Raw genomic sequence first — 13,972 nt, forward strand, 5'->3', positions numbered from 1 at the left:
CGGTGTGACTTTACAGCAAGTCATTTTCTGGGCTTTAGTTTCGACCTCAATAAATGAAAACATTGGTCTAGATGACCCAAGGAATCCAAGACTTACAGCTGAAACTCCAACTTATTCATTTTGCAGATGGGACAACTGAGGCCCAGACAGCGTAAGTCCAAGGTCACACAGATGGTAGGGCAGGGACTCCAAAGTCTGTCCTCTGATTTTAGTATTTTTCTCACCACGTAGTCACCCTCTCTGATTTCCCTCCCAGCTTTTACGTGACCTCGATTTTGGGGGGCGCAGACACACAATCCAATTCTAAAAGCCTCTACTAGCTCTGGTCTGGGCTTGTGTTTATAAACTAGGGAAGCCTCTAGGACAAGTCGAGGGTACAAACAAAGGGCATTTTATTGGGAATCGGAGGGGGAGGGGCGATGCTTTGGAGAGGCAGCCAATAGGAGGGAAGCCCCTCGAGGGCAGGGCTGGCTTTCGAAGGTCCTGGTGTCCAGCGCCCTGGCACCCCGCTTTGCAGTGCTCAGGCTCGCTTAGTTGAGTGGCCCTCCGGTCCGTCAGCAGTCCAGGGGCATTCAGGTCCAGGAAGGTTCAGCCACCGCTGCCTGCGCTCCAGCGGCCGCGCGATAACACTCGTTTCCAGCCCGCACACTTTTCTCGTGCACCTGGAGGTTCCACACTCCGGGCCCGTGGGGAGGGTGGGGGGAGGAAAAGAGCCGCGGAGAGGTCAGCTCTGGGCTGTCTGCCGCAGGAGGGGGTGGAGACTGGCTGAATTCGCACCCCTGACCACCGGCTGGAGCCGCTGGCGCTCTAAGGACAGCGCAGCCAGAGGGCCGCGGCTCGCTGGACAGAAGAGGAGGCTCCTCGTCCACCGGCCTCGTCCGCGGCGCTGCCCGTCCCCAGACCCACCTCTGCCCAGGTGCTGCGCCCCCCCCCCCCCCCCCCCCGCTCTGGGGACCTCGGAGGCGGCAGGTCCGGCCCCCGGCGCCCTCCCCCGTGACCTCCGGGACCCTGCCCTCCCCCTCCCCCCGGCCGAGGGGCTGGGCGTTCGCCGGTGTGGGGTCCCGGCCGGGTCGGGGGGCGGGGAAGGAGGGAGGGGCATCCCGGGGGGGCGGAGGGGCGCGGGGAGGGGATCTGACGTCAGGCCGCCGGGGTGGTTTCCAGCCTGGGAGCTGTCAGAGCGGGTGTCAGCAGGGAGCGCAGCCCCCGGAGCCCCCTCCTCCGCGCCGCCCCCCGAGCCTGCCTGCCTCCCGCGACCCCCCGGGCCCGGAGCCGAGGGGCCCGCGCGGACATGAAGGCTGCGCGGAAAAGTGAGTCCGGGCAGCTGCGGGACCGAGAGCGAGGAGTGGGAAAGTTTGTGTGCGCGCGGGGGCGGGGAGCGTGCGCGTGCGAGCCCGGGGGCGGGGTAGGGGGCTCCCCGGGACGGCCGGGAGGCGCGGGCACCTTTGTCCGCCCCCAGCCTCCCCTCCCCCCGCCTCGGGACCCTCGGCGCTGGGGGGCGGGGGCGTGGGAAGCGGCATTCGGTGACAGCCGGGGGGGGGGGGGGCGGAGGCGGGCGGGCCCGGGCCGGGGGAGAGGGACCCGGGGGCGGGCTCGGCCCGCGCAAGTTCCTGCTTCTTTGGAACAAAGAAAACTCTTGTCTCCCGGCGTCCGTCGGTCCATCCGTCCCTCTCGGGCTCGGGGCCGGCGGCCCCCTCCCCTCGCGAAGCCGGTGCCCCCTTCCCGCAGCCTCCCCAGGCCCCCCAGGACCTGACCGGCCCGCGGACCACCCAACCTTCCGCGGGGGTCCGGGGCGGCCAACATGGAGCCCGTTCCTGGGGAGGGGAGGCTGGTTTAAAGCTCGGAGCCTGCCCCCCGAACCCTCACCCCGGGACTGGGGGGGTCCCCAAGTACGCCGGCCTTAAGCCCCTGGAAGGGGGGGGTGGCGAGGAAACTTTTCTGCCTTTGGACACGTGAGTTTTCTTTCTTCTCCAACCACCTTCCCTTCTCCCGCCCCTTTCACGGAAAGCCCCTTCCTCCCATTCTCCTACCCTCCCCCCACACCGCCCCCTCGCCCCTGGCTTGGAGGGGTGCCCCTAGCTCCCCAGGGTCCAGCCTGGAGGTAATTCGAAGACGCAGCTTTGGGGAAGTGGAGTTTGTGGGGGGAGGGGGGGAGGTTTCGATCTCTCTCCCGGCTTCAGTTTCTGTTGGGGTCGCCGCGCCCCCCAGGGGAGCCCCCATCTCCGGGTCCAAGGCCCCTCCCCCGCCCCCAAGCCATGTGCTCCGCACCGAGCCCCCTCTCCTGGCCTAGGCGCCCCAGGAGCTGCAAAGGCAGCACAGCTTGGAGTGGGCTTTGTGTGCTAGGGTGTCTCTTATACAAAGGGGGGTGTGCGTGGGTGCACGCGCGTGGAAGTGGCCTGGTGAGTGGTGCAGGTGAATGCCAGTCTGCGTGTGCCGCGCCGCGGGCCCGGAGCGGTGCGGGTGTGCGTGGTCAGGGATGTGAGAGGCTGCCCTGGGAGCCGGGAGTGCGTTCGTCGGGCAGGTGTCCTTGCTGCGGGAGCCGGTGCGTGTCCGTGCCTTGGACAAAAGCTGCTTCAGGGCCCACGGTGCGGCCCCGCACGGGAGGAAAACTTTGGAGAACTCCCGGCCAATGGGAGCTGAGTGTGCTGGAGGAGTGCTGGTGACAGTTGTGTGGTGAGGAGTTGTCAAGGGTTGTGAGTGTAAGTGGTTGGGGGTGGGGGGGTGTTGGATCTGTCTGCGTGGTGTGGGAGCCGGAGGGAGGGAGGGAGGCATGCTGGTGGGGGGTGGAGGAATTCCAGCACAGCCCTCAGCCTTGCTGCTGCTTCTCGCCAGATACAGTCTGGAGGCCGAGAGAATTCATACAAGATAACCTTCAGCAAACTTTTAATTCCTCCCTGCTTCTCCCCCTTGCTAGCTTCCTTCCTGTCACTGCCCAAGAAAATATCTCTGTCCCCAGAAGGGGATGGAGTGGGGGTGGGAGAGGGTCGGGGAAGACTTCACTTTTCTTGTGGGATTAGGATCAATCATCTCTCTGGACCAGGAAACCCATCTTCTGGGCCTGCCTGGGGATGGGGATGGGGATGGGGATGGGGATGAAAGCCAGGATTTTTTTTTTAAGCAAATAGATAAAACACCCCAAAGGAATTCAGAGCTGGAGGCTTCCTTTGTGGGGGAGTGGGAGGGGCCTGTTTCTGTTTCTGACGGTTGGATGTCAATTTTCCAGTTTTTCTTTGTTTTCTCTTTCCCTTTTCTGTTTTTTTTCTGTGAATCCTTATTCTGAGACAATGCCTGTGTACCTCTCTCTTCTGTGAGGAAGGAGTTTGGAGGCTGGTTTGACCAGTTTGAATCATCTAATTCAAACCTCTCATTTTTACAGATAGAGAAATTGAAATCCAGACACCTCCTGGCTTTTGCCCTAAATCACAGGTAGTACTGGAATCTAGACAGATTAGAGAGGGAGTGGACGTGTCCTGGAGGACGGACAGATCTTGGTTTGAATCCCATCTCATTCTTTGAGGCATGGGCAAATGACAACTTCTGAATCTGTTCAGTCTCAATTTGCCAATCTGTAAAATGGGATGATGATAACAGAATTACCCATAGAGGCATGTGGTGAAGATCAGATGACGAATATATGTACAGGCATCATTTGTTTTTATTGCCTTTCGTTCAGTTAAATTCTACAATTCATATTTTGTAAAGCCTTTTTTTGTTAGACCAGGTGGGAATAGCAAAGTGCTAGACTTTATCACCACTTCGTGAGGCTGGAGATTGGTGCTTGCCTAAACTTTATGCTGTGTGCTCTGCATTTGATAGGCATTTAATTAGTATTTGATTTATTGCCTTTTTATTACCTCGAAGGAGTAAGTTCTGTGTCAAGACCTCTCTCCCATGAGTCCCTTCTCCTTTAGATACCTATGCAGTATTCCATACTTAATAGCACCACCTTATGGTTATATCCTGTATGCTTGAAAAGGGGAAAGAACTAATGTTTTATAATTGACAGTTTTATAATTCACAAAGAAAGAACATGGTCAAAGTGTAGTCTGTTACTGTCTCTAATATCTTGTTCTTTAGGCCCGGCTACCCTTGGTCTTTGAGCGGCACCTTTGCTTGGTCCTGGAAATTGTTTTTGTTCTATCCAAGACAGAGGTGCTTAACTTTTTGTGTGTTGTGGATCTCTTGAGCAGACTGAGGAAACCTACAGACCCCTTCTTGGATTAATGTTTTTAAATGCATTAAAAATGCAAACATTCATAAAAGGAAACCAGTCATACTGAAATACAGCTGTCAAAATATTTTTTCAAAAAAAAGCTTATAACTCCACATTAAGCCTTAGATATACCTCTGCCTCAAAGTCTGTCCGTTCCCCCATTTATCTAGGATCACTTCTGTATTGCTGCCAGCTCTGGGGGTTCTTGGAGTTCCCAATTTGACTCGGGAACTCTCTTTTAATTCTCTGCTGCCTCTGTGTTTCCCTGCTCTGATGTGCAGAATTTCCTTTGAGAGAACCAGTGAGTTTCTGTATTAGCCTGCCCTGATCTTTGTCACCTGGATCACTTCTCTGTGTCTACTAGGTGTCCCCCACTTGCTCTTAAAGGCCAAAGAGCAAGGTGTGGTTCAGGTTGACCTCAGTCATGATTCAGTCATTCTGAATGGGTTAGTGGGAGATGTTTGAGATGTTAGATGTTAGAGAGACATCTTCGACAAAGGTCTTATTCTTCAGTTTTGTTGATCTCAAAGTGGATTCCTTAGTCATACCTTCTAAGGTCACTTCAGACCATTGAGACAGACAGCATAAATATCATCGTCTCCGTTTTACTGAAGGAAAAAGCTGAGGGCCCAAAGGCTGACTTATCAAAATCATTCAGGGTGTCAGAAGTGAGGTTTAATCCCAAATTCCCAAGAGTGATATATACATACATAAAGTCAAATGGAGTGTTTGTGGGTATGTGTGTGTGTTTCAGGAAAGACACTGGAAAAAGGCTTGGGGTCAGAATTCTAGCCAAACTTGCCTACTTGATTGTGTCAGGAATTTTGACAGGTGATTTCCTACTTGTATAATAGGCAATTCCCCAGGACTTAAATAAGCTGCTTGCTCCCTAATGGCTTAATTCTTAGGTACCACCTCCTACAGAATGCCTTCTCAAATACCCTGGTAGTTAATGCTCCCTTCCTCCAACATTTATGTATATGCTTCTCTGTTTAGGTGTCAATCCTCCCTGTTTGAAATGTAACCTTTTTTTTTTTTTTAATCTGTAGGTCTCTTCCTCATCTTAGGTCCTTAATAAATCAGTCAGGTAACTGTTCTTAAGTGCCTACTATATGCTAGGCACTGCACTAAGCAGTGGGGATACAAAAGGGCAAAAAAAAAGACCTTGCTTTCAACAAGCTCACACTCTAAATAGAAGATACGATAGCAAATATATGTATATAAACAAAGGAAATGAGAGGGAAGGTACTAGAATTAACATTAATGTTTATTGGAATGGATTGGAATCAGGAACTAGCTAACTAATTCTTGGACTTTGGGCAAATCACTTCTCCTATCTGGGCCTCAGTTTCTCTTCACCCCCACCCCAGAGGTTCTCGTCATCTTCTTCATAAACCCACATAAACCTTCTGGTTCTTCTCCCATTCAAGAGGAAAAGAAATACTAGGGCATATCATGCATATGTACCTAAGAAATAAGGTGATCAATTTTAGTAAGATAATATAGTTATCAAGAAATAATGCCTAGATGTAGGTGATCCTTTTAAATTCCTTCCATGATGTCTCTTGAGATTGAGGTTGAGTTGAGGGATATTGTGACAATGAATGAAATCTTGGGATATCTGTAGCATGCTAGAAGAAAAATGGCAGATCTGATGTTAGATTTATGGATAAAGGAAGAATTTAGAGCCAAAGAAGGTAGAGAGAGCATTACAAAATGTAAAATACATAAATTTTTATTATATAAAATTAAAAAGTTTTTGCACAAACAAAATCAATGCCCATCAAAATATAAGGAAAGCAGAAAATTGAGGAAAACATTTTTACAACAATCTCTGATAAAAGCCTCATTTCTGAAATATATAGACAACTGAGTCAAAATTGTAAAAATACAAATCATTCTCCAAATGATAAATGGTCAGAGAATATGAACAGGCAAAGAAATTGAAGTTACCTATAGTTATATGAAAACATCTAAATCACTGATCAGAGAAATGCCAATTAAAGCAACATCTGTCAGAGTAACTAATATGACAAAAAGGAAAAAGACAAGGGGATGTAGGAAAACTGGGACACTAATGCACTGTTAGAGTTGTGAACTGATTCAACCAATCTGGAGAGCAATTTGCAACTGTCTCAAGAGCTATAAAACTGTGTCCCATTTGATCCAGCAATACCACTTCCAGGTCTGTATCCCAGAGACATCCAAAAAAGGAAAAGAGATGATTTGTACAAAAATATTTACAGCAACTCTTTTTGTGATGCCTAAGAGTTGGAAGTCAAAGGGATGCCCATCAACTGGGAAACAGCTGAACAAGCTGTGGTATAGAATTGTAATGGAATGTTATTGTGCTCTAAGAAGTGACAAGCAGGATGACTTCAGAAAAACCTGGAAAGACCTACATGAACTGTTGAAAAGTGACGTGAGCAAAACCAGAACATTTGTGCACAGTAACAGCAATGTTGTCCGATGAAGAATTGTGAATCACTTAGCTATTCTCAGCAATACAGTGATCCAAGATGATCCCAAAGGGTTAAGGATGAAACACATTATCCACCTCCGGAGAAAGAATTGATATTGATTGAATAGACTGAAGCATGCTATTTTTCACTTTCTTTAATTTTTTATATTCAAGAACTTGTAAAAAATGACTAACATGGAAATATTTTACATAATTGTACATGTATAACCTTTATGTGATTGCTTACTGTCTCAGGGAGGGGAGATGGGAGAGAGGGAGATAGAATTTGGAACTCAAAACTTTCAATAAAAAATAATTTTAAAATTGAGGGGGGCAGGGAGAGAAGATCTGAAGTTTCATTTCTCCTTGGCCCCTGACTTTTTCTTTCATTCTTAACCTACCACAGGTTTGACTCCTGTACGAACCCTGGACAGCCCAAGCATGTCAGACAGTGACCTGGGTGAGGAGGAAGGGTTGACCTCCCTGGATCTAACCCAGGCAGGCAAGAGGAAGAGGAGGGGAAACCTCCCAAAGGAATCTGTGAAGATTCTCCGAGACTGGCTGTATGAGCATCGCTTCAATGCCTACCCCTCAGAACAGGAAAAGCTGAGCCTTTCTGGGCAAACAAGCCTATCAGTACTACAGGTAGGTGATGGGGGGGAGGGGGATGACAGGGAACAAAGGGGATTGTAGTAGTTGGGAGCAGGGTCCAGTGTAGAGAGGTCAGTCCAGACTGCAGGAGAGTCAGGAGTCAAAGCCCTTTCGTTAACCCCCACTGACTTGGACTCTCTGTGTCTGTTGGTCTTTACATTTATTTACAGTAAGACTAAATACATATCTAAAAATATATCTAAATAAATATATAACATATATCTATGTTAACTTTTACAAATTTCTTAGAGGTATGATGTTTCTGGTTTTTTGCTTTTTAGTTTTGCTAAAAAGGGTCTTATTATATAGCAAAGCTTAAAGTCTTCCTCTACTGCCATATATGTCAGAGAAGTGACTTTTGGGTTCCAAGACTGTTCAGGAATTTAGGTATATGAAGTTCTTAAAAAGCTGGAAAGGTCTTGATTGTATATGGCCCACTTTGTCTCTTCTGTTTCAGGAGGCTTCTAATTGGAGGGTTGGTGCTAGGTAATGATTGTCCCCCAGTCATATCAATTCATGAAAAGAGAGTTGGGGGGTGGAAAGTGATGCTGTGATGTGTGCATTAAGGGAGTGCCCATATCAATGAAAGTATTGAATTCAGGGTGGAGTTGTGAACATCAGTGTTTTCGTATGTTCAAGTGCATTTTCACATAGTTCAAAGAGTCTGAAAATTATTAGCCACCAGGGAAAAGGACTTCATTTCAGGAACTCTTGAAGGAGTAAGAAGAGAGCTTTTTGTTGCTGGGGATGCCATGTTTAGAGATGGGGAGCTTTGGAAAGGGTCATTCTTGGGAGCTCATGTGACAATGGTGTAGCTCCTTTGTGGATGGGGCCTTTGTCCATTTTTAGCAGTCTTTAGAGATTTTCTTAGCAGTAGTGTGTAGAATTATGGTTTTTTTTTCAACTTCATTGTTTTATCTTTAAATAATATTGGATTTCAGTATACAGAATAGAACAGGAAGAAAGATTGTACATAAAACTGCAGATCTTTATATTATAGCTTATTTTTCAAATCTATAACAAATTCAGCATTTAACTTTCTAAACTCTTTTGCTTGTCTGTTTCCTTTTGGCTACTCTTCTATTTTTTTTCTGGTCATTTAAAAAATTGTCTCAATGACTGTTATCATTTTTTATTATTTTGAAACCCTAGTTTCTCGTCTCCCTGCCACAAATGGGGGGGAGGAGAAAAACAAAAACCTCTTTGTAACAAATATACATAGTCAAGCAAAACATCCTCACATAAAGTTCATTCTACACTTTGAGTCTGTCACTTCTCTTTCAGGTGGTAGATAGTATGCTTTCCTATTAATCTCTGGAATTGCAATTGGTCATTGCGTTGATCAGAGTTTTTAAGTCTTTTAAAGCTTTTTATCTTTACAAAGTGGTCATTATTGTATAAATTCTTATGGTTCTACACACTTTACTCCAAATCAGTTCATACAGATCTTCCCAGGTTTCTCTGAAATCATCCATTTTGTTTATTTCTACGGAGATAATATTTTCATAACATTTACATGAAATAATTTGTTCAACTGACCCCTAATTGATGGGCATCACTTAGTTTCCAGTTCTTTGGGACAAGAAGTAAAGATGCCATGAGTATTCTGTATGTAGGGTCTTTTCCTTCTTTCTTCTTTCCTTGATCTCTTTGGGATATATAGGACTTAGCATGATAAGGGTATGATGCTTTAGTGTCTGCTTTCCAGGGTGGCAGGTTTAAGTCACAACTCCACCAACAGTACACTAATGTTCTCAGGTTTCCCAAAGCCCTCTCCATTTATTGTCATTTTCCTTTTTTGTTGTGTTTGCTAATCCAGTGGGTATGAGATAGAACCTCAGAATTGTTTTCTTTTGTGTTTCTCTTATCATTTGTGACTTGGAGGTTTTTAAAATATGATTCTTGATAGTTTGGATTTCTTCCCTTGAGAGCCACTTGTTCATAGGATGAGATGTTAGAATCCTACATCTAGAACTGGAACAAAAGCCACCTAGTCCAACTCCCTCATTTTACAGATGAGTAAACTGAGGCCCAAAGAATTTCATTGACTTGTCCATGGTCATGTAGGTAGTGTAGTGTCAGAGGCTGGATTTGAACTGTACAGCCTCTTACTCTTGTGCTGGTGCTAGTATTTTTTGAAATGTACTGCAACTGATAAGGGAGTCCTTGGTACCTCCAGTTACAGGTGTAAGATTTACCTACCACTAAGGAGAGTAAATTTGAGGGCAAAATATTGTTTGGTTAAAAATTTTGAAAATGTGTTTTTCAAACAGTTTTTATATCACCTTAATATCTGAGTCTATCCCTCCCTCCTCTATGTTATAAGCCTTTGTGATTGAGAATGAAAAAGGAAGGGAAGTGAGGAGAAAATCACCTTAGCAAAGCCAAAGAACACATCAGCCCTTTCTGACAGTATATACGGTATTCTATAGCCATAGCCCCCACCTATGAAAAGGAGGGAGGGGCAGCCTTCTAGCTCTCCTTTAGGGCCAGGCTTCCTCTTTGTAATGCTACATTTTTGATTGATTTATTGTTGTTCTTTCAATTTACATTTCTATTGTAAATGTATTGTTTTCCAGGTTGTCTTCTGTATGGGGTTAAGCTTCGGCATTTTAATCTCAAAGTATTTAGTTTTGATTATTTTCTTGTGTTTCTATTTCCTTTGTTCTGTATGTTGTTTTCCTGGTTCTACTCGTATTTTCACTTAGATGGGTTAATAACTCTCCCTGCTTTTTTTTTTAAACTACACAGTAAAGTCCCATTACATTCATATGCAATAATTTGAAATTTGAAAGAGTGTAAATAACTTTGCCAGAGGTGATCCTCTAACTAGTAAGTGTCAGAAAAGGAAGTTCAAACCCAGGCCTCTGCATCTTCTTCAATCCAGTGCCATCCCTCATACCACACACTGCCTCTTGGATGATTTCTAAGGTCACAGAATCATAGGATCTGAGATTTGGAATAGACCTCAGCAGCCATCTCAGTTGATGGGCATCTACTTTGTTTTCGGTTTTTTTGCTGCTACAAAAATTGCAGTTACAAGTATTTTGGTGTTGGGGGACCTTTCTTTTTATCATTGACCTCTGTGAAAAACATGCCTGTGAGTTAGATTTCTGGGTTGGAAGGGTGTGGACATTTTAATTTTAGTCAGTTTCTTTTTTCCACAACGGCTGAACCAGTTCACAACTCCACCAGCCCTGCTTCCGTGGAGCAGTCTCCTTTGGGCCAAAGACAGGGACAAAAGTTTTTCATCCCACAACTATTATGTTCAATTGGCTGAACTCAGTGATACCCTTTGCTTCCTTACTTCAGATAGAGCCAAAAGTTGGATCTGTAATGTAGTTTAAAAGATATAAAATGAACTAGAGCAGAAGAGCAGTAGGAGGAAGTCTTCCTGGAAGGGGAAGGAAATAAACCAGGCGTTGATATGTCCAGATAACTCGTGTTTTACTTTAAGGCTTGCAAAGCACATATACACAAGCTCCTTTCAGCCCCTTAATGACCCTGTGAGGTAAGTACCGCAGGTGGTACCATCCTCATTTTACTGATAGAGAAACTGAAGCGCACAGATTTCTTAAATGACTTGCCCAGAGTTTCATAGCTAGCTAATATCTCAAGGTAGGTTTGAACCCTGGTCTTCTGACTCCAAGACTAGAATTCTTTTATACTGAGAATGAATGTATGATTGAATGAGAAAGCATTTATTAAGCACTTATTGTATGCTAAACACTGAGCATACAAACAGAAAAGCTAGGTAATCCCTGAGCTCAAAAGATCTCACCTTTAGATGGGGAGACAACACGTAAAAGGAAACTTCAGCTTTAAAGCAGATGGAAAAACCCAGGATCAGAGATTTAGATCTCTAAATCTAATCCCTTAAATTTAGAGTTGAAGAAAATAAGACCTGTAGAATAAATGCCATTCCCTAGGTCCCACATCCAGTTATAGAAGTGAGGCTGGAGCCCAGGTCGTCCAGCTGGAAAGGCGATCCTTAGGGTAGAGTTGAAAGACGGGCAGTGTATCTTCTTTAATGTTATTTCCATGGATAAAACCATGTTTGTTTCTGATGTTGAACCATTTGATAATGCCAAGGATTTTGGCTGGGAGAAAATGTCTTCTAGGTCTCATGGGGCTGCAGTAGCCAAGGAGACAGAAGGGACTTAAAGTGTTAGCAAAGGTGGATGGAAAAGCCCCAGAAGATAACGATTTGAACAGTGGAGCAGAGAGTTCATGTAGGGCTGGTACTGAGGCGGGGCTAGAAAGACAGATTAAAAATTAGAACTTTTTTTTTTTTTGCCATGAGCAAATGTTTGTTTTTTTTCCCCAGCTTCCTTAAACAAAGAACTTCTAATATATATGGGCAGTCAGACAAAACTAATTCATACATTGGCTATGTGTATTGGCCAAAAAATTTGTCTCATTCTGCATTTTAAGTCTCATCAGCTCTCTGTCAGGAGGTGGGCAGAATGCTTCATCATCAGTTCAGTAAATGGGGTTGGTCATTGCCTTGATCAGAATTTTTAAGTCTTTCAAAGTCAACCATCTTAGGTAGTTTATGGATGGCTTTGATTGCAAAAAGAGTCATGTATAGTAGAAATACTACAGGATTTAAAGTTGAAAGATTTGATGTGGAGCCTTACCCTTACCATCTTTGTGACCTTCGCCTTCTGTCATCTTCATTTGACAGTTAAAAAAACCTGACACTCAAAAGTTTAAGGGTGGGAGGGGTGCTTACAACAACTAAGTGTGTTGGAGGAAGGATTTGAACCCAGCTCCCACCTAACTGTAAAACCATTGTTGTTTCTATTATACTACACCCTTGGATGATCTCCATAAGGTCCTGGGTTTGGAAGAGATCTCATGGCCATGTAGTTGTTGTTACTGTTTGCCCTTTGTTCTTGAAGAGGACTATGACATAAGGAAGTGATGCCATGACTTGGCACGTGAATTGGATTTAAGTGAGGCCGGGCTATGTAAAGTTACCAGCCTCACTTTCTTCTCTGGAGCTGTCTGGCTCCAATACCAAGATATACATCCGGACCACTGGAGAAGCCATCTAGTTTAGCCCATAGGGATTAGATTTATGATTTCTTTGATATAAGGAATTTGCAGATGAGGAAAATCCTTGAGGGCAGAGACTATCTTTTGCCTCTTTTTGTGTCCCTATTGCTTAGCCACAAGTACCTGGCAAGAAAGTGTTTAATGTTCATTGAATGAGGTGTACTCCTAGGCAAATGCATATTGCTGCCTACATAGACCCACTACCTATGTCTCCATTGCCCTTTGGGTCGCTTTAATTTCAGTGGTCAGAGAGTATGGTGTTCCCAGCACTGAGAATTTGTTGTTATCACTCAGTCATTTTCAGTTGTGTCCTACTCTTCTTAACCCTATATGAGGTTTTCTTGGCCAAGGTGCCATGGTTTACTGTTTCTTTTCCAGCTCATTTTGTTTATGAAGAAACTCAGGCAAACAGGTTAAGTGACTTGCCCAGGGTCACGTAGCTAGTAAGTGTCTGAGGCCAGATTTGAACTTGGGAAGAGGAGTCTTCCTTACCCAAGCTTGGCATTCTAGCCACCAGGCCACTTAGTTGCCTCACCCCTGAGAGAATATTAGTGGTTTGTTTTTTTAATGGACTTTTGCATGAGGAGCTTGAAGTCATAAACACCTGTGCTGTTGTCCAAATGCACTCCAGCCCTCCTTGTTCTTTCTGTTTAACTCTGGACATAATCTGTTTTCTGTCTGCACTAACTGTCCAGGATCTGCGTAGGTATGGATCAGCTGATTGGACTGTTATCTCAGCTGCTTATTCACTCAACATACTTTGGGCAATATGCATTCTTCATTCACTTGGTTTTTTTCTTTTGTGGGTTTCTGGGTAGCCATAATAATCTTCATCTTACATACATTTTGTTCCTTCATCAGTAAAATGAAGGAAGTGGACCAGATGATCTCTAAGCTCTAAATCTTAGCATCTGATATGAGATAATGTTTGCAAAACACTTAGCACACAGTGTTTGTCACATGGTAGGTGCCATATAAACCAAACTGGATTGTACTCCATTCCTTGGACAGTTTTCTCTACCTTCATGCCTTTGCTTCTGGTATTGCCTTTGCCTGCTACATCTTCCTTCCTCCAGTCTAATTCAAATGCTACCACCTTCAGGAAGCCTTCCTTTGTTTATTTCCCTCCCCCCTTCTACCTCTTCACAACTTCAGATGATAGAGTACTTTACTTGGACCTCGTTAATGTATGTGTCATGCCACATTTACTTAATGTGATTGGTATCTCTTTGTATCTTAACCTCTGACCATGTCTTATCTATATCTTGTATTGAACACTGGCTTTGTGCATCTTTCAGAGTCTAGGGCCTGGACCTGTGATTTTATTGGTATAGGGAATACTGCCTACTAATTCAGATCAGCATCTCCTTTGTGAACTTAATCTTGGAGCTGACCCTCCTAATCTGGAGTCCATGAACCAGTGGGTTTTTTAAAAAAATATTTACATTACAAAAATTTATTTAGTATTTTATTTCCCCCAGTTACATGTAAAAACAATTTTAACATTCACTTTTAAAACTTTTGAGTTTCCAGTTCTCTCCCTTCTTCCCCACCCCACCTGATCTCATTGAGAAGGCAAGCAATTTGAT

General features: G+C 44.9%; 1 protein-coding gene across 4 annotated transcripts in view; it reads left to right on the forward strand.

The window, feature by feature from the left end:
- The window catches only part of TGIF2 (TGFB induced factor homeobox 2), a 31,597-nt gene continuing 17,625 nt past the window's right edge, over positions 1 to 13,972 (forward strand). The window contains exons 1-2 of one of the 4 annotated variants that reach the window (XM_072631428.1): positions 1 to 916; positions 7,078 to 7,316. In XM_072631428.1, coding sequence (XP_072487529.1) covers positions 7,113 to 7,316 — 204 coding nt within the window. In that variant the 5' untranslated portion in view covers positions 1 to 916; positions 7,078 to 7,112. Of the gene's footprint in view, positions 917 to 1,130; positions 1,308 to 1,550; positions 1,950 to 1,971; positions 2,671 to 7,077; positions 7,317 to 13,972 lie in introns of those variants that run through there. The other 3 variants (XM_072631426.1, XM_072631427.1, XM_072631429.1) reach the window with 3 other exon arrangements.

Source organism: Notamacropus eugenii, chromosome 1 (genome assembly GCF_028372415.1).
Source record: "Notamacropus eugenii isolate mMacEug1 chromosome 1, mMacEug1.pri_v2, whole genome shotgun sequence".
Lineage (NCBI taxonomy): Eukaryota > Metazoa > Chordata > Mammalia > Diprotodontia > Macropodidae > Notamacropus > Notamacropus eugenii.